The 21,980-nt window shown below is 33.8% G+C and overlaps 1 protein-coding gene across 3 annotated transcripts in view; it reads right to left on the bottom strand.

Moving 5' to 3' along the window:
- The window catches only part of LOC128158997 (uncharacterized), a 28,766-nt gene extending 20,007 nt beyond the window's left edge, over window positions 1-8,759 (bottom strand). Inside the window, exons 1-2 of one of the 3 annotated variants that reach the window (XM_052822018.1) lie at window positions 8,505-8,759; window positions 6,386-6,462 (exon numbers count right to left, since the gene is read on the bottom strand). In XM_052822018.1, the coding sequence (XP_052677978.1) occupies window positions 6,386-6,462; window positions 8,505-8,529 (102 nt within the window). In that variant the 5' untranslated portion in view covers window positions 8,530-8,759. Of the gene's footprint in view, window positions 1-4,532; window positions 4,926-6,385; window positions 6,463-6,549; window positions 6,599-8,504 lie in introns of those variants that run through there. The other 2 variants (XM_052822021.1, XM_052822022.1) reach the window with 2 other exon arrangements.
- Between the last annotated feature and the right edge of the window lie 13,221 nt (window positions 8,760-21,980).

The following is a 21,980-nucleotide window of genomic DNA, read 5'->3' as shown; positions in this document are numbered from 1 at the left end:
GGAGAAGAGGATCTTCATTTTAAGTGATACTATTTTGTTTCAGGTGTAAGAGTTTTGTTCAACAAGTGTTTAGAAATTCGTCACCGTTCTTGAGATATCTCAGAAAGAATATTTTAGGGGCCGGACCTTATCTCCTTATTGGGGCCGCTGAACAAAAATTGTAAGGTTGCATGTTATTAGGTACATTATTTTGAGCATCTATTCTTTTATACTGCATTTCAAAATATTTTTTCTTTTTGAGATATAGGTTATCACATTTTTGGACTTTTGACCCCTAAAATCCTTAATTACGTAACACATGACAAAAATCATAATAAGGTAATCTACATAACTGTTAGATAAACATATTTGCTTCTATAATCTATTACGAAATACCCCTCGGTAAAGAACTATAGGAAAAAGACTTTAGAGCCCTCTAGGTCCCTACCGTTAGGGGCCAGTCCCTTTTTCTTGGTATCAGATGAAAGGTCATTTGATTATAAAGACATTTTGTTCAACAAGTGTTCAGAAATTCGTCACCATTCTTGAGATATCTCAGAAAGAATGTTTTAGGGGCCGGTCCCTTATCTCCTTATTGGGGCCGCTGAACCAAATTTTTTAGGTTGCATGTTGTTAAGTACATCATTTTGAGCATCTTTTCTTTTATACTGCATTTCAAAATATTTTTCCTTTTTGAGATATAGGTGATCAAAGTTTTGGACTTTTGACCCCTAAAAATCCCTAATTACGTAACATATGAGAAAATCGTTATACTGCTTGGCTTCATAACTGTAAGATAAACATATTTGCTTCTATAATTTATTACAAAATATCCCTCAGTAAAGAACTATAGTAAAAAGACTTTAGAGCACTCTAGGTCCCTAATATTAGGGGCCAGCCCCTTTTTCTTGGTATCAAATGAAAGGTCATTTAATTATAAAGACAGTTTGTTCAACAAGTGTTCAGAAATTCGTTACCATTCTTGAGATATCTCAGAAAGAATGTTTTAGGGGCCGGTCCCTTATCTCCTTATTGGGGCCGCTGAACCAAATTTTTTTAGGTTGCATGGTGTTAAGTAAATCATTTTGAGCATCTTTTCTTTTATACTGCATTTCAAAATATTTTTCCGTTTTGAGATATAGGTGGTCAAAGTTTTGGACTTCTGACCCCTAAAAATCCCTAATTACGTAACATATGAGAAAATCGTTATACTGCTTGGCTTCATATCTGTGAGATAAACATATTTGCTTCTATAATTTATTACAAAATATTCCTCGGTAAAGAGTTATGGGTAAAAGACTTTAGAGCCCTCTAGGTCCCTTATTTGAGGGGCCAGCCCCTTTTTCTTGATATCAGCAGAAAGATCTTGTAAATATAAACTTTTTTTACATTACATGTTATAACAAAATATTTTCCAGAAAAGAGATAAAAAGAGAAAAGCACAAAAATTCACGACGCTTTTTTAATGTCAATTTTCGAGCCATAGCGAGCTTTGGCGCCAGTAATGATAAACATACAAAACAACAATCATGCAAAACTTCAATCTTTCCTTAACCAACCGTAGAAATTTGAGCTCAATATCTCTTATAGTTTAGGAGAACAACAAAAGACAAAATACTCATATAAAAATTAGAAAAATCTCAATATCTCAAAAACGGATGTGACGTCATCAATACAAAAAATTTCCAATCAAGTTCAGACCACTATCTATCACATCCTAAAATTTGATTGAGATCGGCCGATCCGTTTCTGAGAAATCGCGTGCACAAAAAAAGGAAGAAAAAAAATAATAATAACTAGACACGATCTCGTTGCGAGCAACGAGGAGGTCTTCCGTCCGATTTTTAGAATATGGAATGACCTTACTCTTGTCAACGAAACGTATCAGGAAAAGGAGGCGGGATATAAGAGTTATGGATGAAAGACTATCTATCCCTTTGGTGTCCCTTATTTGAAGGATCAGCTCCTTTTCATTCATTTTAGTTAAAAGGTATTTTTGTGTACCGCTAATAAGTGTTTAGAAATTGGTTACCGTTTTTGAGATATCTGGGAAAAATCGTTTTGATATCCGGTCCTTAAACTTATATTAGGATCCAGATAACAAACAATATATGGTTGTACATTGTTAAGCACATTATTTTGAGCATCTTTTGTTCAATACTGTTTTCCAGAACTTTCCTCTATTTCGAGATATTGAGGATCAAAGTGATGGATTTCTGGCCCCTTAAAATCCCTAATTACATACCATAGGAGTAAATGATTGTCATGTATAGGTGAATAACGTTAGAATGAACATAATTGCTTCTATAGCGTATCACAAAATATTTCACAGTGAAAAGTTATCATGAAAAGACTTTAGAGCCCCCTCAGCCCCTTATTTGAAGGGTCAGCCCCTTTTCTTGATTTCAAATGAAAGCTCTTGTCAATTCAAACACATTTTGTTCAACAATATCTTACAAATTTTGTACCGTTCTCGAGATCTCTTAAAGGGGTCGTTTTAGGGGCCGACCCTGTAACTCCCTTTAGGGACCGCATAACAAAGAAATTATGGTTGCAGATTGTTAAGCTCAATATTTTGAGTATCTTTTGTTCAATATTGCTTTTCAAAATTTTCCTCCATTTTGAGATATCCAGCATCAAAGTTTTGGACTTCTGGCCCCTTAAAATCCCTAATGACGTAAGATAGGAGGAAATGATTGCCATGTATAGGTGAATAACGGTAGAATGAACATAACTGCTTCTATAACGTATCACAAAATATTTAACAGTATAAAGTTATCATGAAAATACTTTAGAGCCCTCTTAGCCCCTTATTTGAAGGGCCAGCCCCATTTTCTTGATTTCAAATGAAAACTCTTGTCAATTCAAACACATTTTGTTCAACAAGATCTTACAAATTTTGTACCGTTCTCGAGATATCTTTAAAGGGTCGTTTTAGGGGCCGACTCTGTAACTCCCTTTAAGGACCGCATAGCAAAGAATAAATGGTTGTACATTGTTAAGCTCGATATTTTGAGCATCTTTTGTTCAATATTGCTCTTCAAAATTTTCCTCCATTTTGAGATATTGAGGATCAAAGTTTTGGACTTCTGGCCCCTTAAAACCCCTAATTACGTAACATAGGAGTAAATAATTGCCATGTATAGATGAATTACGTTAGAATGAACATAATTGCTTCTATAACGTATCACAAAATATTTCACAGTAAAAAGTTATCATTAAAATACTTTAGAGCCCCCTCAGCCCCTTATTTGAAGGGCCAGCCCCTTTTTCATAATTTCAAATGAAAGCTCTTGACATTATAAAATTTTTTTGTTCTAAATGTTATTACAAAATACTATCGAGGAAAGAGATATTGGAAGAAAACCACGAAAAATCACGACGCTTTTTCAACCGTAATTTTCGAGCTCGGGCGAGCTTTGGCGCTTTTGGTCACAAAAAAATATATGTACCATATTTCAGATCTACAACCTTTTCTCTACAATCCCTGAAAATTTGAACTCAATATCTCAAATAGTTTAGGAGTTTATCCCCGGACAAGCCGACCCTCTGAAAATCGTTAAATTGTAAATATCTCAATACCGGAAGTGACGTCATCATTCAAAAAATTTTCCAACAAGGTTAAGATTAATACCTATCAGATCTAAAAGTTTGACGTAAATCAGTTCAGCCGTTTCTGAGAAATCGCGTGCACAAAATCGGTAAGAAAAAAAAGAATAATAGTAATAGGGAAAAAGAAACCGAAGAATAACAATAAGGTCTTCCGTTGGAAACGGAAGACCTTAATAATAGGGAAAAAGAAACCGAAGAATAACAAGAAGGTCTTCCGTTGGAAACGGAAGACCTTAATAATAAGAAAAGTGAAAAAGAAACCGAAGAATAATAGAAGGGTCTTCCGCTGAAGACGGAAGACCCTAATGATATTTTCCAGGGGTGGGGGTTTGAGGGATAATTTTGTTTGCGAGAGGGGGTGGTGGTGGTGGTCAGGGTCTATTTGCGGTAAGTGGTAAGTATACTTTGTGCATTGAAACAATCTGAATTTTTCAGGTGATCTGAAAAACTGCTTCTTTTTTCAGGTAAACTGACGAACTACCCCCCCCCCCCTCCCAAACCTGGATAATTCCTGAATACAGACTGGTTCAATAAATAAAGATATATAATATCTGACCACCCACACAGTATCGGATTTTTTGTTTAAAATACTGCGCATAAGGCAGCACCTGTCAGTATCAATAACTATGACAATGACCTGGGGGATAGTATTCACGTGTGGACGGAATGTGGGGGTGGGGTACGTGGGGTAGGGGTATTGATGAGAGGGAGGAAAAAAAAATAAACGGTATATAAGCGTACTACCGGTACATTGTGAATGTTGAATTCACATAGGATCGTCATTTATCTGATAAACACATCGCAATAAGCGTGCAACACGTGTCAAAATCAAGTCCCCCTACCTCTTTATCAAGAATCTCCAGAATTCGTTAAACTAGAACATTCATCATAAAAGCACGTACCATGTCTGTCGTCTGATCATGCGATTTCATAAAACCTACCTTGACTGTCGTTGTTAATGTTAAACAAAAACATCCTATGGATAAGAAGCTACACATATTCTGGGATGGTCTTACACAGCTATATAGAGGATTGAGATTTATACGATGCACTGCGTAGCAGGTTGTTATAATTGGCGCTATTTAGCTCTGGTGTGAGCGCAACAGCTGGTGGCTAAACGAAATGTGTATCCATCGGTTGTCTGACGTTGACACATAATAGCATTTGTTATCGTGGGGCGCGGATCCAAAAATATTCCTATCTAATTTACTTTTATCAAAGCTTAAATGTTCGTCATAATTCGGAATGGTAGTAAAAATTCAGCCTTGATTTTTTAATTTTGTTTTGCTTGCTTTCATGTAAAAATGTGGCCATTAGCAAAAATAAAAGTTAAAATTACATGCAACATGTAATATAAAATTTAGTTTCTCTTAATCCAAAACAACCCCGAGTTACCTTTTCCAGATTCAAAAGAAAATTACCTTAATAATAAAGAGTCTATAAGATTTTTACATTGAAATAATTTTTACATGTATGTATATCTAAAGTTTGTAAATCAATTCTGCGGTTCGTAATGTTTCCTTATTACTACATGTATTGATCTTTATCTTAAAATTTTAGATTGTTATCGATTTTTTTCTTAAAGTTTTTGATAATTTTATTTTTTTATGTGTGTGGAGAGAGAGAGAGAGAGAGAGAGAGAGAGAGAGAGAGAGAGAGAGAGAGAGAGAAATTTCGTATTCATGAAAAGTGTAGCTGGTTTAGATAAAGCTTGTGACTTCTGCAAACTCTATTTGCATTCGTGTACATATCAAGCAATATTGCCAATGTTAATATAAAAAACTCTGAAATGTTTCGGAGGTTTTTACAACGTTTTCTAGATTTATACATGGCACCCCTGATACATGTAGGAGTTGAGGTGCACAGTTATGCATATTAAATGATCAAGTATCGTACATATACGATTTAACCCGCCTCGACCATCTTCCAAAGTCAAGGGTTTCTGATCCGCTCCGCTCTACATTTTAATGAAGAGCGGAGCGGATCAGAAACCTTTGAATTAGGAAGATGGCCTCAGCTGTCTTCCCCCCAAAGAAGGGCTTGATTGCCACGGCCATTTAGTCTTCATCTCAATGAAATGAGGGGCTCTGTATTATACATAGATAATATACATGTAGCTAAAGTGTTTTGGATTGTTCTTCAAAAAATTAGTAGTTGACCATAGCTTAAAAATATAGCGAAAAAATTAATGTAAATATGATATTATAGATGGACGATAAATATTTTTTAAAGCATGAAATGTTTAATAACATATTTTCTGCGGCCAAATTAAAATTCACGGGAAATGGGGCGGGGCACCAGCTGAATTAGCCAATTATCTCAACAAATTAATCGTATGCTTGCATACTTATTAATACACAGTCATGTTTACCTGTACGTATTTTATGAATAATTCAGTGGCATGAAGAAATTTTACCTATAACATGCATGCAACCAGAAAACAGCTACATGTATGATCGTACGATCACACCACACGAAAAGGATTTCGCAATTTAGATTCCCAATAGTCAAAATCTTGACTGCTTGTATCTATATCTACTGAAATTACAATATTAAATCATTATATATACTGTTGAGCTATACAACCCAAACTTCTACACTGTACCATACTTTTATGAATAAACATTTATAATATACATGATAGTATTATGCACAATCACCCCTTCACGTTATATCAATGGCGAGAGAGAGTGCGGCGGAACCACGCCGTGTTGATGGATTCCTTTAAATTCCATGAAAACAACGTGCCTCGCGAGCAGAAAGCCCAGGTAAAAAGTCTTCAAAGAATACTCACATATAAACCACTGGTAACTTTGGTACATGACTCCCGTGCGGCACATGTAAGCTGCTCCATCACGGCTAGCTGTTGACCTGCAAACAAGTTGTGAAAAAAATACTATATTATCAGTATAGAAACCGTTTCACACCGGGTCGTTTCGCAATCCACCTGTCCAATACCTATGTGGGACCATTGTTGCTATCCAATGCGAAGGTAAACATACCTCGCGCTCAGGTGTGTAGAAATTAGGTCAAGCGGTAACTTGTCAGGTATAAAAAAAATGTAAGGTATCGCGTTGTGTTAAAACTAGGTGTTCGTTTTACCATATCTATTTGGAAATTTAAAATGGCACGTGAGACGATAAATAAAATACATGTACACACATGCAGTGGTTTAGTTTCATTTTGCACCTAACTGCGACATATTTGATTTATATTCTCTAATGATTGAGAGTAACAGTATAATCAATTTCTATTGATTTCATAGCGAGAAAAACAATGCTATTAATCTGCCAGTTACCAATACTTTTAAGAGGGGCGGGGGTTCATTTGAATAAATCATGAACATATAAATTCTACAGGGAAAATTAAAAACATCAGACAAATAAAAAGCATTTACTGCGTGTTTAGCTTTCTGGGTTGTCTTCCTTTGTATGTTATTTTTCTGAGGAATGCAGTTTCCTCATGTAGTCTAATCATGAAAGACAACTCTGTCTCTCTTATCGCAAACACATGACGAGATATGATACTGTTAATATATTAATAATTTACATTCCATTTTTTTTTAATTTCTCAAATTTTATAAATCGCGATCGGCATTCCCTTTTACCGATCCACTAATGCGCACGTGTGTTAAAATCTTCAACAATAGAATAATTATACATGTATTTCATCAATTTTTTATAAAGGAGTACTTCCATTGCCAATTCAAATTTCTAAATCCCAAATACTAGTAGTTGCCTCGTAATAATTCTACTGACAAAACAAACAGAAATTCACGAGCGGTTTGACTGCCGGATAAACATGAAAATAATGCTTAGGCTTACTTGATTATGAATAATATGTTTATGAAAATACTTTTTCCAACACAATTCCAGCACTTAAAAGGTTAAGAAGTTAAATTAATAAATCAATATTTCATTTATGAAACAAACATGATTAGGAGTGGACGGCAGATATTCTGACTATTTAAACCATCTCCTTTCTTGCAGACAAAATGCACATGATCAAAAAAGAGGTGGGCTAAAAATACAATGCAAACGACATAGGAGTAGACCCCGAAAGGTTACATTTTTAAACCGATTACTTTGTCAAAATGATGATTAGTACCTTAGAATAAATTATATACATAACTGAAATGATTATTTGAATTTACCAGGACGGTGTGGGGTCCGAGGCATATTTTTAGGTAATTTTATAATGTAAATTTAAAGAAACTTGAATTTTGTAGGGGGGGGGGGTTAGCTGCCTCCCCCACCCCATCTAGATCAATGCATGACATCTATAATATATCTATTATAGATTTTTTATTGTAGTTTTATTACTTTGAAATTTAAAACACTAATGTAACAGATACACAAAACTTGTGTATAAAAGCCATCTACATGCATATGATAAATATAAGTAATAAATACATCTCGTTGCCAGTTTTTCTTCCACTAGCTGCAGATCTGTACATGTACATATAACGCTACAAAATATATTGACATGCCAAGACAACGCTTATATACTAGTTGAGCTACAGATATGTAGCTATCCCTCCTCATGCAAGTCAGTGAGCTCAAAATAGATCTTAGTGTCACAGAATCTTTATTGGAATACCAGGATCTCTCTCTCTCTCTCTCTCTCTCTCTCTCTCTCTCTCTCTCTCTCTCTCTCTCTCTCTCTCTCTCTCTCTCTCCTTATTTTTTATGAACAGAGAGAGAGAGAGAGAGAGAGGAGAGACAGAGAGACAGAGAGAAAACCAGGTCAATATTTAAAAAAAATCAGATTATTTTTTTCCTTCCTTTTTCTATATCACAACCTTGCAATTTAAAACAGAATTAATATCTACATGTACATGTGATATAGTTAAGAAATCTCTTGATATTTACATTATCAAAATTGAATGTATTAGAATCTAAACACATCTTTACCTCTAAACACGGATTCTGCTGTCATGTCTGAATCCTGTAATTACACTGTACAAGATAGGATCTCTACTTGTTAAACCATTCACTAGCGGAAAATTCACATTACATATCAACACATGTAATACCGCCGATAACACTATACAGCTAAATATATATATATATAACTTCTACGCGTGCGTATTTATATAAATATCTCTAATTATATGACAATAGGTCTAACTCAATATCAGCTGCTTCTATTATGATGTGAGAGGGTATATTTCATTCGCTGTATGTTATTTATAAATGATGACATCAATGGAATATCTTTCCTATATACATTTACTGCGTACGAAAACTACGTAGGACATATATACATGTACATAGTACATCTATAAACATCCAGCATGTACATGGTTCATGTAAATATGTCGTTATTATTTTCTGTTTTCACATGCGACGCGTGCCAATGATGGACTTTATCCCCCTACTGATGGTACATGTTCGATACTCTCAGTGACGAATGACAATCTCGTGCATGCTCAATGTCTATACAGATAATAATTTAAAAAGGCGCTACATTAAGCGTTGCATAAATGTAACTCTCCTTTCAGTGCGGGGATCTTTTTCTTCTGATAGTTGCAAGTAAATTCAGGGAATAACATAGGAATTACTTCGGAAGTTAAAAAAAAATCTTAAGCTGTAAATATATCTTTGTATGTTTCAAGATTACATGTCTTTATCTGCCAGACTCTCTGTTCGTTTGAAAGTACGTCTTTCCTTCCAAGAACATTCCGGCTTTTATTATAGATATTATTTAGAATGTTCTCAAATAATCACGTAAGAAAACCCGGAACCCAAACTAAACTTTATTTTTGTCATGTTATATTACAACACAGATTTGTCATCTTTAAGCACGGAAGGAATAAAAATAAAGTCTATAATGTACATGTAATATATATATATGTATGATTTTTTTTAAAATTAGAAGTAAGAGATAAGAGATTAATCTTATATGAAAATGACGATTATTCTCTAGTAGATTTTAAAATTAATGTTATTACGCCAACTTACAGATACATAATTATATATTAATATCCGCAAATGATATATGAATTAAAAGTTGGTATTCATTTGCGGATATTAATTTTTTTATTAAGGTCTTCCGTTTCCAACGGAAGACCTTACTATTATTCTGAAAAAATTTCAAATTTCTTATTAGGGTTTTCCGTTTTTCAACGGAAAACCCTTCTGTTATTCTACTGTTTCTTATTATTATTTTTTTTTTTTTCCCGCAAATTTTGTGCACGAGATTTCTCGAACATTTTTTGTCTGATTGCTATGAAACTTTCAGGGTATGTAGATGATATTAATATCTCTAGACGTTTTTTTCAAATTTTTAAAATTCACTTCCGGTTATGAGTTATTGCCCTTTAATTGAAAATTGGGGGGTCTTTTGTCCAGAGTTGATCTCGGGAACTACAGATGATAGATGCATGAAATTTGGCGAAATTGTCGGTAACATTTTATAGTTTTGCTGGCATGAAAATTTTGGTAATTTCTTTGTTAGTTTTTGAGCTATTTGTCGCCAAAGTTTAAGATTTTTTCGGGGCTGAAATTTTGTTGCTTTTTGTATTATAACCTTTAAACTAAAAATATTTTGTTAATACATATAGAACAAAAGTTGTTTAGAATAACGAGAGCTTTCATTTAAAATTAAGAAAAAAAGGCTGGCCCCTATAATTAGGGGTCAGCAGCTCATACACGTATTTTTCTGATAGCAAAAATCGTTATCATTTTATGAAAAAAAATTAATTCAGTTATTGTTAATATATTAAATGATGTCATTTGGTATCAAATTAAACAAGTTCTGTGCTATATTTTTTTTCAAATTTCATAAAACAAATATGTGAGAATCGTACATGAACGAGTTAATATGTCTACATAGACACACAAGCAAACAAATGCCACATTAAGGCCCATGCATTTACTGCATTACGTTGTGTTGCGTCTTAGATAAATTGTTGTGATTCAATTTCATTTTTTTTCATCTATATCATTTATGAATTCAATGAACACACATTATTTAAACGTTCTATGTGCAACTATTTGTCGGGGCGCCCCTGTTTGTAACCCCCGCGCGCGCGCCGAATGTAAACAGTAACGAACGGCATTGTAGAAAAGAGAGAGCCGTAATGCAGAAGAGAAGTTGTGTATTCTTTCGGTGTACACATGCATTTTCAATTTGCTGTGAAACATATGAACATGCACAGGGAACAATACTACATATTTGTTGAAGGAGGATATTTTTCTCGTGTGAATCGTTTACGAGGAAATTCTGACAGCCACACTTATGTCGACGATCAGCCGTTGATGAGCTACGAGTAATAAAGGAGAAAAGATGTGTGATTTATGTGGATGTTACTGAAGAAGGTGAGGCTTTTACTCCTTTTAAAGTTTCTTGTTAACTGGTTAAAATTTAGTATATAGTATAGATGTACATGTAAGTACGTGCACACTGTTAGATGTTTTTGTTATGGTGTGGGTGTTTGTTTACTAACGTGTAATTTTTACATGTTTCATGGATGTTTAGAACCGCTCGAGGTTCATGGGGGACTGGAAAGGGTAACTGAATTTATCTATTTAAAAAAATAACAGATTGTGAATTTTCAACTCAAAATTCAAAGCAGGGTCTAATTAGAAACATATCATATATTCTTGTGCAGAAGACTCCAAATGTAGTCATGAATACCCTGTAGACATATAACTTCAAGTAAATAAAATTGTATACTTCAGACTTCAGAGTTAAAACATGACTTTAATATCTTTATGATGCCGATCATTGTATCATTAAAGAGGTTTAGCAGACCAACGGGTACCCGGTACATGTACTTGTACATGTAGGTTACAAGTTAGAACTATGCGTACCATTCTACCAGTTCACCTAATTTTTCTTGTTTAGCAGTTATGATGTGTACTTAAATTGTCCTTGTTAATGTTTTAAATGTAATTTTTTATTCTCTTTTTTTAATCTGACTACTGGCAGTACTGGCGTGCGAGCAGTTCTCGCCGAGGACCATTTCTCGCTGGTGCACTGTTACATCATATTTTCGTATATAATTTTATGTGTTGATAAAATGACGTAACAATGCACTGGTGAGAAATGGTACTCGGCGAGAACTGATCGCACGCCAATATTGATTAATTACAGACAAAAACTGAAGGTTGCGAGTGTTATTTTTTATTGAACAACATTGTTTAAAATAATTCTTTATATATGTGACGATCAGACCGGTTTGAATACCAGTGCCAGATAGCTCAGTTGGTAGAGCACCTGACTAGAGATTCAGGGGGCCCAGGTTCAAATCCTGGTTTGGTCCTTCATTATTTCTCCCATCTTTTACACATACATGTATATCAGATATATGACAGATGATTAAGGTCATCACATGTTTTGCAAGATGCAATAAGTGTTAAAAACCTTTACTTTACAACAGAATACATTTAAGTGAATATTTATGTTTCTTGTTATTATTTGGTGTGGTTTTCTTGACAGTGTCGCATAAACAATTTAACCGCTCCTAAAACACAAACTTTCTTTTTGTGGATTAAGCTTACCGCTGATTGGCTGCTGTTGCAGCAGACAAATAAGATATGCACGCACAAAACACAATGAACTTATCAGAGAATGAGTTGAGTTTATTTAAACTGTTGGAATTTGGGTATTTTTTTTTTAAATGTATACTTGTGACAAAACATATATGTGGTACATACAGCTGTAGCTTTATGAAGAAAATTTTGGTTAGACCATATATACCTATCATGCAAGTAAATGATATTTACAAAAAACTTGCAATTTATGGCGCACGAAATATACGCTAGTTTTATAAAGATTGACATACATGTAATGTACCACATTCTTTGAAAAATAATCTATTAAAAATTCTTCATTAAGTTTACTCATACATGTTTTATGCTTATTACACGTAGTATTGTTTTTAAAACATGTAATTTATAAGAAAATAAACAAAAACCCTTGCTAAATTTATTTGCAAAAAAAAAAAAACACAGTAGAATTGATAAAAAATGGTATACCAGAAGCTAATACCAGTACATGTACTTTGACGCTGTTCGGTGGGTAATATTCGTTTGTAATTTACGAATTGAAATATTGACTGTTGCACTACAAGTACGGTAATAAACTCTCTCTCTCTCTCAAACTCTCTCTCTTTCTCAATTTGATAAGTGTTTATACCTATGAAAATTTTTTAATATTATATTATGACTTGATATGCAAATTTTTGATCTTGTACTGCCTAAATGTTATGTCATGTATTGGGATATGTCATACTTATTACACTGCATGGTCAGTGTATTTTTTACAGAAATACTATGCATATGTTAATGTAAACACAGCTATTACTAGTACATGTATGTAAACACAGCTAATTATTTTTTTTATTTATTTCAGCTCAAAACAGACTCTTGTTACCACATGGCTTTTACCGGTACCTGTTGATTCTTGTGGGTCAGCTCCTGAGATTAACCTGTCACCTCTATCCACATGCATATTCCTTGTGTTCTACAGACTATTTACCGGTAATTCAAATTAAATCCGATAATGCATGAACAATAATGCAACATGAAGAAAGCATCATGCCATGTTGTGGTTTGTGTTTGATAAGAAATTATGAAAACAAAATTAAGGCTGTTTAAAGAAATTCATAATTGCTGTGAAAATTTGTTTTTCAATAAAAGTATACAATTATGTTTCCTTTATTTTTTATTTCATAAAGATATTTAGATGTGTTTACATAATTGAACCCCCCCCCCCCCCTCTATTTAATTGTCTGCATTAAGATTACATGTAGGATATGTAAATGTACATTTGACTTTGAAATAACATCTGCTATGTTAATTACTTTTGAAATGAACAAGAAACAACCTATTTCTACCTTTCTAAGGTATATATGCATAAAAAAGTAGAAAAATATGTCAAATTTGAACATTGTTCATTGAAATCAACTCTGTCTCCAGCTACCTGGGTGTGTTTGAATTTAATTCTAATTTAAGGCAGATGTCTAACTTGTAGGTTGTAACTTACTGTTTTAGCATGGTTAGAAGAAGACTAGAAATCAGAATAGATTAGATATTCACTAAATATGATTGTTAGCTTACTTTTTTCATGAAAACAAGAAATCACAAGCAGGACAGCTGTCTATTTGTTAATTAAAATGGTACAAATCATACAATAAACAAATAAAGATCAAATTTTAGAATCATTGATGATTGTTTTCAAATATGTGTGAGAAATGACTCAAGGAAATTGCCACACGTTTCATAAAATTAGGTAAAACATTTCAAACCATGACTTTTAATGAAAATCAAAAGATTGAGGGGTGGGGGGTATACATGTAAGGGTATTTCTAAGTGATGTGAAGCTTTTATCATGATAATATCATGTAGGCATATGTTGTATTGAATAAGGTTTCTTTTTAAAGGTGGTTGAACAAAAGTTGACCTCTAAAAGGTCAGGTAAAGATGTTTTACTATGGAGAACCCTGTAAATCTGTGTTTACTAAAGGAAATTGGAAATGGTGGGTTTACTTAAATGGCCATATTTTCATTAAACCTCAATGGAATTGGCAATATGTGGTATTCTTTTTCTCAGAATTGCATTAGCTTTCTTATTCTAAGACAAACCGTCTTTTCATAAAAATGTTAGTGTACTAAGTTAAAGATACACGGAACAGTTTCGGATAAAGTACCGTCAATATTTTTGTAAAATTGAGAGTGACTGTACTTGAAGGTTTATCATTGTTGCGTAGATTCATGAAATGAATTTTAATGATTATCAATAGTTAGAGGGATGTCTCTTGTTGGAATTGGTAAGCAATATTAAGGCCCCTAATTTTAAGTACATGAGAAGCAGAAATTAATTGTGAAACTTGCGGCTATGACAGATATGTTGACTTTACAGTGAAATTGAAGGTTACAAACGGGAGGTTATATAACATGAAATGTAGGTGGATGGGATATTATATGCCTATTTAGTATTTACTGGGTATGAGGACAATAGCAAGTTTATTGTCCCCCAAGACAGCAACTATTTAATGAGGCAAAGCCAAGGGAAATTGTTGCTGTGGAATGGGACAATAAACTTGCTATTGTCCGAATAGTCAGTTAATTGGTATTTCATTATACAGAAGAAAACTTTATTTGTCAGCGATGCAGAATTTCTTGATGATAAACAAATTAGAGTTAAATCAAACTTTGTATTTAATGCGGCGATCTTATTAGGTCAGAGGTGTTCCGAGTTTAAGGTGATATGGGACACTTCCATGTTGTGACGTATTGTTTATCGAAATAAACAATAAAATAAAGTGTAATTATATAAGTACATGTAGTTTCTTTTCAAAAATGGTCACCTAACTCCTTATTTAGCACAGTGGGTTAGAGGGTTTACTAGGAACCTGTAAGTCATGAGTTCGAATCCCGCTGGGGTTTTTACAATTTTTACCTTTTCAAATATTTTTAAAAGCTATTTTTTGGTTAAATATTGTAAAATTTGAAAATTCTAAACAGGTGAAAAGTTTTCAATTATATAGTACTTTAATCCACATTAATATCGACAGATGTCCCATACCACCTTAAAAAGGAGGGAAATCAAATTCTGCTGATGAATGGTTTTGATGACTATTCACCATGGGCAGATAGCATGGATACTATTTTAAATTAGATAAAAAGGCATGTTTATGCGGGCGCCTTCTAGTGATCAATTTGTCCGTCTGTCCATCCGAGATGGCTTGACAGGAGCATAGCTTCTCTCCCCTTGGCCCAATCTGGCTCATACCTCATCCACAGGGTTCCTTTGGTTGAAGGATGTGCAGTGACCTTGAACCATGTTTTTAGGTATAAGGTTAAGGTCATAGCAGAATTATATATATAAAATCCTTGTCTGGGGCATATCTTTTTTCCCTATGGTCCAATCTGGCTAATACTTTCAGAGTGTCTCTATGGTTAAACGATGTGCAGTGACCTTGCATGAAATTTCTAGGTAACGGGTGAAGATCATATCGGATCATGCAAAAATCCTTTTTTGAGAGCATATATAATTTCTACTAACCCCTATTTGGCTCAGACTTCACATAAGCAGAGCTTTTGAGTAAAGGGTGAAAGGGTGTGTAGTGACCTTGAACCTATTTTCAGTGAAAAGAAACTGTGAAGGTCATACCAGAATTATATTTTTAAAAATCCTTGTCCGGAGTATATCTTCTCTCCCTTTGCTCCATTCAGCCTCATACTTCACCCACATGATGCCTTTGTTCAAAATATATGCAATGACCTCGAATGATATTTGTAGATGAAGAGTCAAGGTCATATCAGATCACACAAAAATCCATATTTTAAGAGCATAGATATACTCTCCTTTTAGCCCCTATTTGGCTAATATTTTACCTTTACAGAGTTTATTGGTTAATGGCGTGCAGTGACCTTGAACCAAGTCTGTCAATGTGAAGGTCATAGCAGATCTTTTTAAAATTAGTTTTAAATAGTAGATTATTTTCCAAATATGCTTAGTCTTGGTCAGATTGAACAAAAATGCATGTATGTTAGGGGGAATGAAATTGAATTAAAAGTTCTATGCAAGCTGGAAAAATTTCAAGTTATAGGTCAAGGTCAAAGCAGAATTCTCTGAAATAACATAAGCGGGGCCCTTTGAAATGTTCACCATTTCAATGTTGTCTGGTTCATAGTAATTTTACATATAAAATATTCACAGAAGTACAGTAACGTAAACTTTACATCGATAAGTTTCTGACAATTAATGACGCAACGAGCACACAGTACGAAAGGTCAACCTTTTGAAAAGCAGTGAAGAGGAAGAGTTGCTCAGAATTATGTTTTAAACAAAATTGATTTTTTTCATTAATTTTAATTTTGCATTCTGGGTTAAGAAAAAAGATGTTAGTTCAAGTTAAAGTAAACTTGTACCTAAAATGAAGTCAAATGTGTTAAGTCGTACTTAAACACATTGTTTTTTTTTATTAAGTCGTTCTTGAAATGGTTAAGGGTTTTTGGTTAAGTCGTACTTAAAAACATTCGGATCATGTTAAGTTGTACAAAGAATCATTCGATTTTTTTTATCTTTTTGTACTTAGGTTTCTTTGTTACTAGATTAAGAACTCTGCTTCTTAGAGGTACTTCTAGCATTACTTTCGACATCAGCGGAAAACCCACTCGTTGCTTTGCAACGAGCTTTGCTCTAGTTCTTTTTTTTTTTCTTCTAGACGCCAACTTTGATCCTTAATATCTCGCTCGTTTGTTCACCGATTGTTTTGAAATTTTCAGGACTGATAACATGCCGCGTGATGTTGTCGTTGCATATTTTAGTTGAGGAAAATCCCCATTCGGTTTTGAGTTATTCCCCTTTTAGTAAAATTTAACGACTTCTTTTGTCCAGGGGGGTTTAGCTATAACGATGGCTGGCAGAGTCTCAAAGATGGGCTGGTTTGGAAGCTAATACATTGAATTTGTGCGAGATATATTTTATTTATTATTTAAATGCAAATAAAAGGGGTGGTATAGATGTTGAAACAAAGGCAAGAAAAAAATTCAAAAAAATTCGCGTATTTTCCGTGTTAGTTTCCTACCTGATAAAAATTTGTTATAACATGTATTTTAAAAGATCTTGGTCTTACCAAGACCTTTCATTCGGTATACAGAAAAAGGGGCTGGCCCCTATAATTAAGGAGTTAGATGCATCAAAAGTTTCTTGTCAATAACTTGTAAAGGAATAAACATTTCTAATGCATTATTGAAGCAAAGTTGTAAAGAAATTAATTTTGAATCCGTCCGTGGTATTCAATTTAATGTTTTCGTAATTTATAGCCAGTATTTGCAGAAACAATTGTTGTCAGTTCGGTCCATTTTTGTGGGGGTGCGCACGTTTAGGAGGTTATGAAAGGGCTTTTTGTAATGCACTAACTGATACATGCAGCGCGCAAAAATAATTCTACATTAAATTCCCAAATGTTTTTATTCATATGTACATATTCATTTCATAAAGATGAACGTCTTTGACCTTATTTTTGTTGTTTGTTTCATAACTGTGCCCCTTTCTATATTTAGATGCATTACGAGACTCAGGTAACCGATCGATAGAAGAGTCGCTAGCTGTATTCAGGCCGTCGCCTTGACGACAGTGCATATGCTTGTAGAGCTGGACGTACACATGTTTAACGCCCCACTGTGTTACTGTAACAGAGACATTTTGAATTGTTTCAGTACTGGGAGATATGTTAATTAAATGGTTCGAATGCATGGTAATTAAACTCAACTTTTCTACAGTACGTATACACGGCCGTCATATAAAGCACAATGTGTATTACTGACATGACAAATGTACGCTGGCAATTTAAACGAACGCGGGATTGCTCCCGATAGAACATTTCTTTTAAAGCCAAACAAAATACTGATTTCCGATGGATAAAATATTATCATCGTGGAGATGATTTTAAAAAGTGAACTTAATATTCGTATACGATAATATTTGAATCCAAAGCCGCTATTTTTAAGTAACGGTTATTAGGGATACATGTATTAATTATGACTTGCCCCGCGTTTCACGTTTTTTACTTGCAATGCATCTACAAACGAAAATACCAAACAACATTCGGCAGCAATTTATAAATAATTTATTACATACTAGTACACAATATTAAAGAGATAATTAAATAAATTGTGCTTTATAATTGTACTCGCTATCTTCCGTGGAAATAATGGCATGGAAAAAATGTTGTTCAATGTTCATCAAAAACGATGTAGCCTTAGCAATCGAAAATAATTAACAAACTGTATATTGATAGATTGACACATTAACAAACATTCAGACCCGCAATGTATTTTTTGCAAATTCTATAAAATGTAGACTCAATAAGTTAATTTTTCCGTTTGGGGTATTTTGAATCACATGTGTACGCTATGTGTACATGTACATTTAGATTAATAGCCATATAGATAAACACTTTCAGTGTTGAATTTTTAAAAGATATTTTGTACATGCAAAGCAATCCAATGCAAGGGCTATTGAATTCGAACAATGTACATACGATAGGGATCGAACTGATACTGGTTCTGCTTGTTCTACAAACAGCGAATGAAATGCGAAGTATTAGGGTGTTATTTTTTAAACAAATAAGTATTGCTCTCTTAAAACCTTGCATTACTAAACAAAGTATTTCATCGGAAGCATTATTAGTTACCTTAGCTGCATATATGTAGCTCTCCTTCTGGAAAAATTGAGTACCATCCGAAATTTTTCATAGCAATAGCTTTCCAAAAAGCTTGCCTGACTACCCAAATTTATTCAATGGAAGCATGCATCTATCAATTAGACTATCTTATAAGAAATGAAATTTAATTTTCGCTGCGGATCATAAATTATTAAACTGAACGTGCAGAGTTTAGAAGCAATTTCAATCTTTTTCTTCGATCGAGTGCATGTACCTGTATATCACTGGAAATTAAATCATTTTATTATTTTAAATCATTTTAGGAATGTACATGTATCGAATAATCTCAAACAGCCAAATTGAAAATTGAATTTGTTATATATTAGATGCAAAATCAAAGACATTTTGTTATTTCTAACCATATAGGAAAGGATATTCAAACACGTACATGTAGCATCGTTATTTGAAAGTGTGTGTGTGTGTGTGGGGGGGGGGGGGGGGGGGGGGTTAGGTGGGCAGCTTCATCAAAAAAAAATCTTGACAAGGAATTTAAAAAATGGGGAATTTTGAAAATCCTAATCCGTAGGTGGGAGGGGGTATTTACATTTTAACTTCAATTTAATTCAATTAGAATTACTTTATTTTTTGGTTCCATTTATTACATGCTCCGACAAAAGTGAAAGATCCATGATATCTCTATTTATTATATGACCAGTTAAGAAAATAGAGTGGGTAAGACCATCTACACATCATGTGCTCTGGCCTAACTTGGACTCGCCCACTAATCGGCGAGCCAAAATTATGAATGAGACGTATTATGGCGCGAAGTCTTTCTTTACCATTCACGCAACAGCTGAGATCTCAGATAGATCCATCGGCATAGATCCACTGGGAGGGTGTCAACTAATAACTACATATATTATACTTTGGATTGAATGTTTTAGAAGAAATCTATCGAATTAACATACACACTTAATTGACTAGCAATTGTTAGATTGTACACGCGAGTGAAACCCTTTTCCAGATGAATGAAATCGCCCAATTGATCGAAAATCGGGTCACACGTACCCCACTTCGGCGAATTACTTGTACGTAGCCCCTCCAGTAAATATTCCAATTATATGAATTTATATTTGTTTTAATTAATCCAAACTGATGATTCTTTGTTAATGATGATAATCCAACACCAACTATTACTTACATTGTACTACTTAGACAATGTGTATCATCTTGCGATGACACCTCCCTCTTTTTTTTTTTGACCTTTCAAATATGGCAATCTATTTTTAAATCAGGATTACACACGTGCAATGTGAAATGCCATTTTAATTGAACACTCTTGCTCATTGTGCTTATTACATCTCATATAACGTTTTCATCAATTATGAATATAAATGTTGACACATTAAAGATGCATCCTCAGGCAATTATTAATTCAAGCTTGTGGGTGCCCCCCCCCCCCCCCCACTTTTTCTCACAGCAACTAATTTTTTTAAAATACATGTATGCTTATAAAAAATTGAATTATCAAGGATGTAAAAAATTTATATAAAAATAAGGAAATTAGGATTGAAATTGGGAGTTAGTTTTTTTTTGTTTTTTTTTTTTTGGCTTGTCAAGATTTTTTTGGATGAGTCTGCCCCCCCCCCCCCCACACTTTCAAAAAGGATGCTACGTGCCTGCATAAAGATACCAACATTCAAGGGCCTTCCGTCATTTTCAAGCCATGATAAACATGATAAAAAGGACTCTCAAAATAGGAAAATAGACGCAAAGTAAACTGCATTCATGGCATAAATGTTCACATTGTATGATGTGTCTCAAAATTCCTATTTTGGACTCGTCCACTATAACTACGAAAAAATTAATGAATGAGACATCCTGATTCTGGCGCGGAGTCTTGTAAATAAAATTTCCATTGATCTGAATGGATTTTTCCGTGAGGGTCGGGGTACTAGGTATAAAAACAAATTTAATCGTTCAAAGTTTTGAATTGTTAACAACGATATATCAGATCGAATGTTTTAGAGCGATTTATAAATACAAAATACAGTCATTTTTAATCTGTTGACGCGTGAGCATATGTATTAAGTAGGCGGGCATCCCTACACCCTATTAATTGAAGACAAATGAAATCGCGTCCAGCAGAACTCCCTGGCATTTTAGTGTTTGTTATTATAAATTTATGATTTTGTTTGTTAATAACAATTCAACATCAATTATTAATTAACAATAAACACTCTAGTACGCTTATACACAATTTTGTTGCGATGACCCCCCCCCCCCCTCCCCGGACATTATACCTATTTTTAAATCAGGATTACACACGTGCTTGCATGTGCAGAAGAGAATCTGGAACTTAACTGATAACTATATCATCTCTTTGGAGATTTATTTCTCCGTAAGCAAATACGTGTAGTAACTGATACATGCAATTGTGAAAACCATAGAGGAATGCATGATCTGCGCATAATAACTAACTGCTTGATGCAATATTTCTTTTTTCCAACATGTTTTAAGTCAATGATAATATGAAAATATATGCTTGACCTCATATCGGAAATTACTCATTTTCTTTATTCCCCTTCTTAATAAACAAAACAAACCAACAGACCAAATTGATCCAGATAAATAAATTATCAAAAATAAACCTAAAAAACAAACTACACTTTCATCCTTCACCCACAATATTGCCTTTTCGATATTTGTCATCGTGGTAGATCCGTGTAACAATCTATTAAGTAGGTGCTTGCACGACATAGAACCGGCCCTTGCTGATCAACGTTTTCATTAACACATATAAAGGGAAAAAAATATTTAGATTTTTTCTTGGATTTATTTTGATGTAAATAAAAAAGAGAAGAAATTAGTTCTATAATATATATGCGATGTAAATCTTTTTTCCACGCAATATTTCGTATAAAACAACGAAGAGTAGTATCTTGAAACTTCATTCAAAATTTGATTAGACCTTTAAATGGTAAAATGCTTACATTGAAAATTGTGCCCGATTTCTTTTTTTTTAAGATAAAACTTTATTTAAAAAACTGATTCTTTGAGACAAAATAAATAAACATAATCAGTTTGATATTCTCTAAGTGCAGTTCTGTAGCTCTTAGTCTGAAAAAGAATCGGATGGACGACCTAGGACCCAGATCGTCCATCCAAATTTCTTGAATATTGCCTGTTCTTTCGTACGCGGACGCATGTTGGCCGAATACTCACCAAGACTAAATGGTTCGTATTTTAAGTTTTAACTGCGTTT

Source organism: Crassostrea angulata, chromosome 8 (assembly GCF_025612915.1).
Source record: "Crassostrea angulata isolate pt1a10 chromosome 8, ASM2561291v2, whole genome shotgun sequence".
NCBI classification, from domain to species: Eukaryota; Metazoa; Mollusca; class Bivalvia; order Ostreida; family Ostreidae; genus Magallana; species Magallana angulata.
Note: the sequence above shows the minus strand (reverse complement) of the source record. Positions and strands in the feature narration are given on the sequence as shown.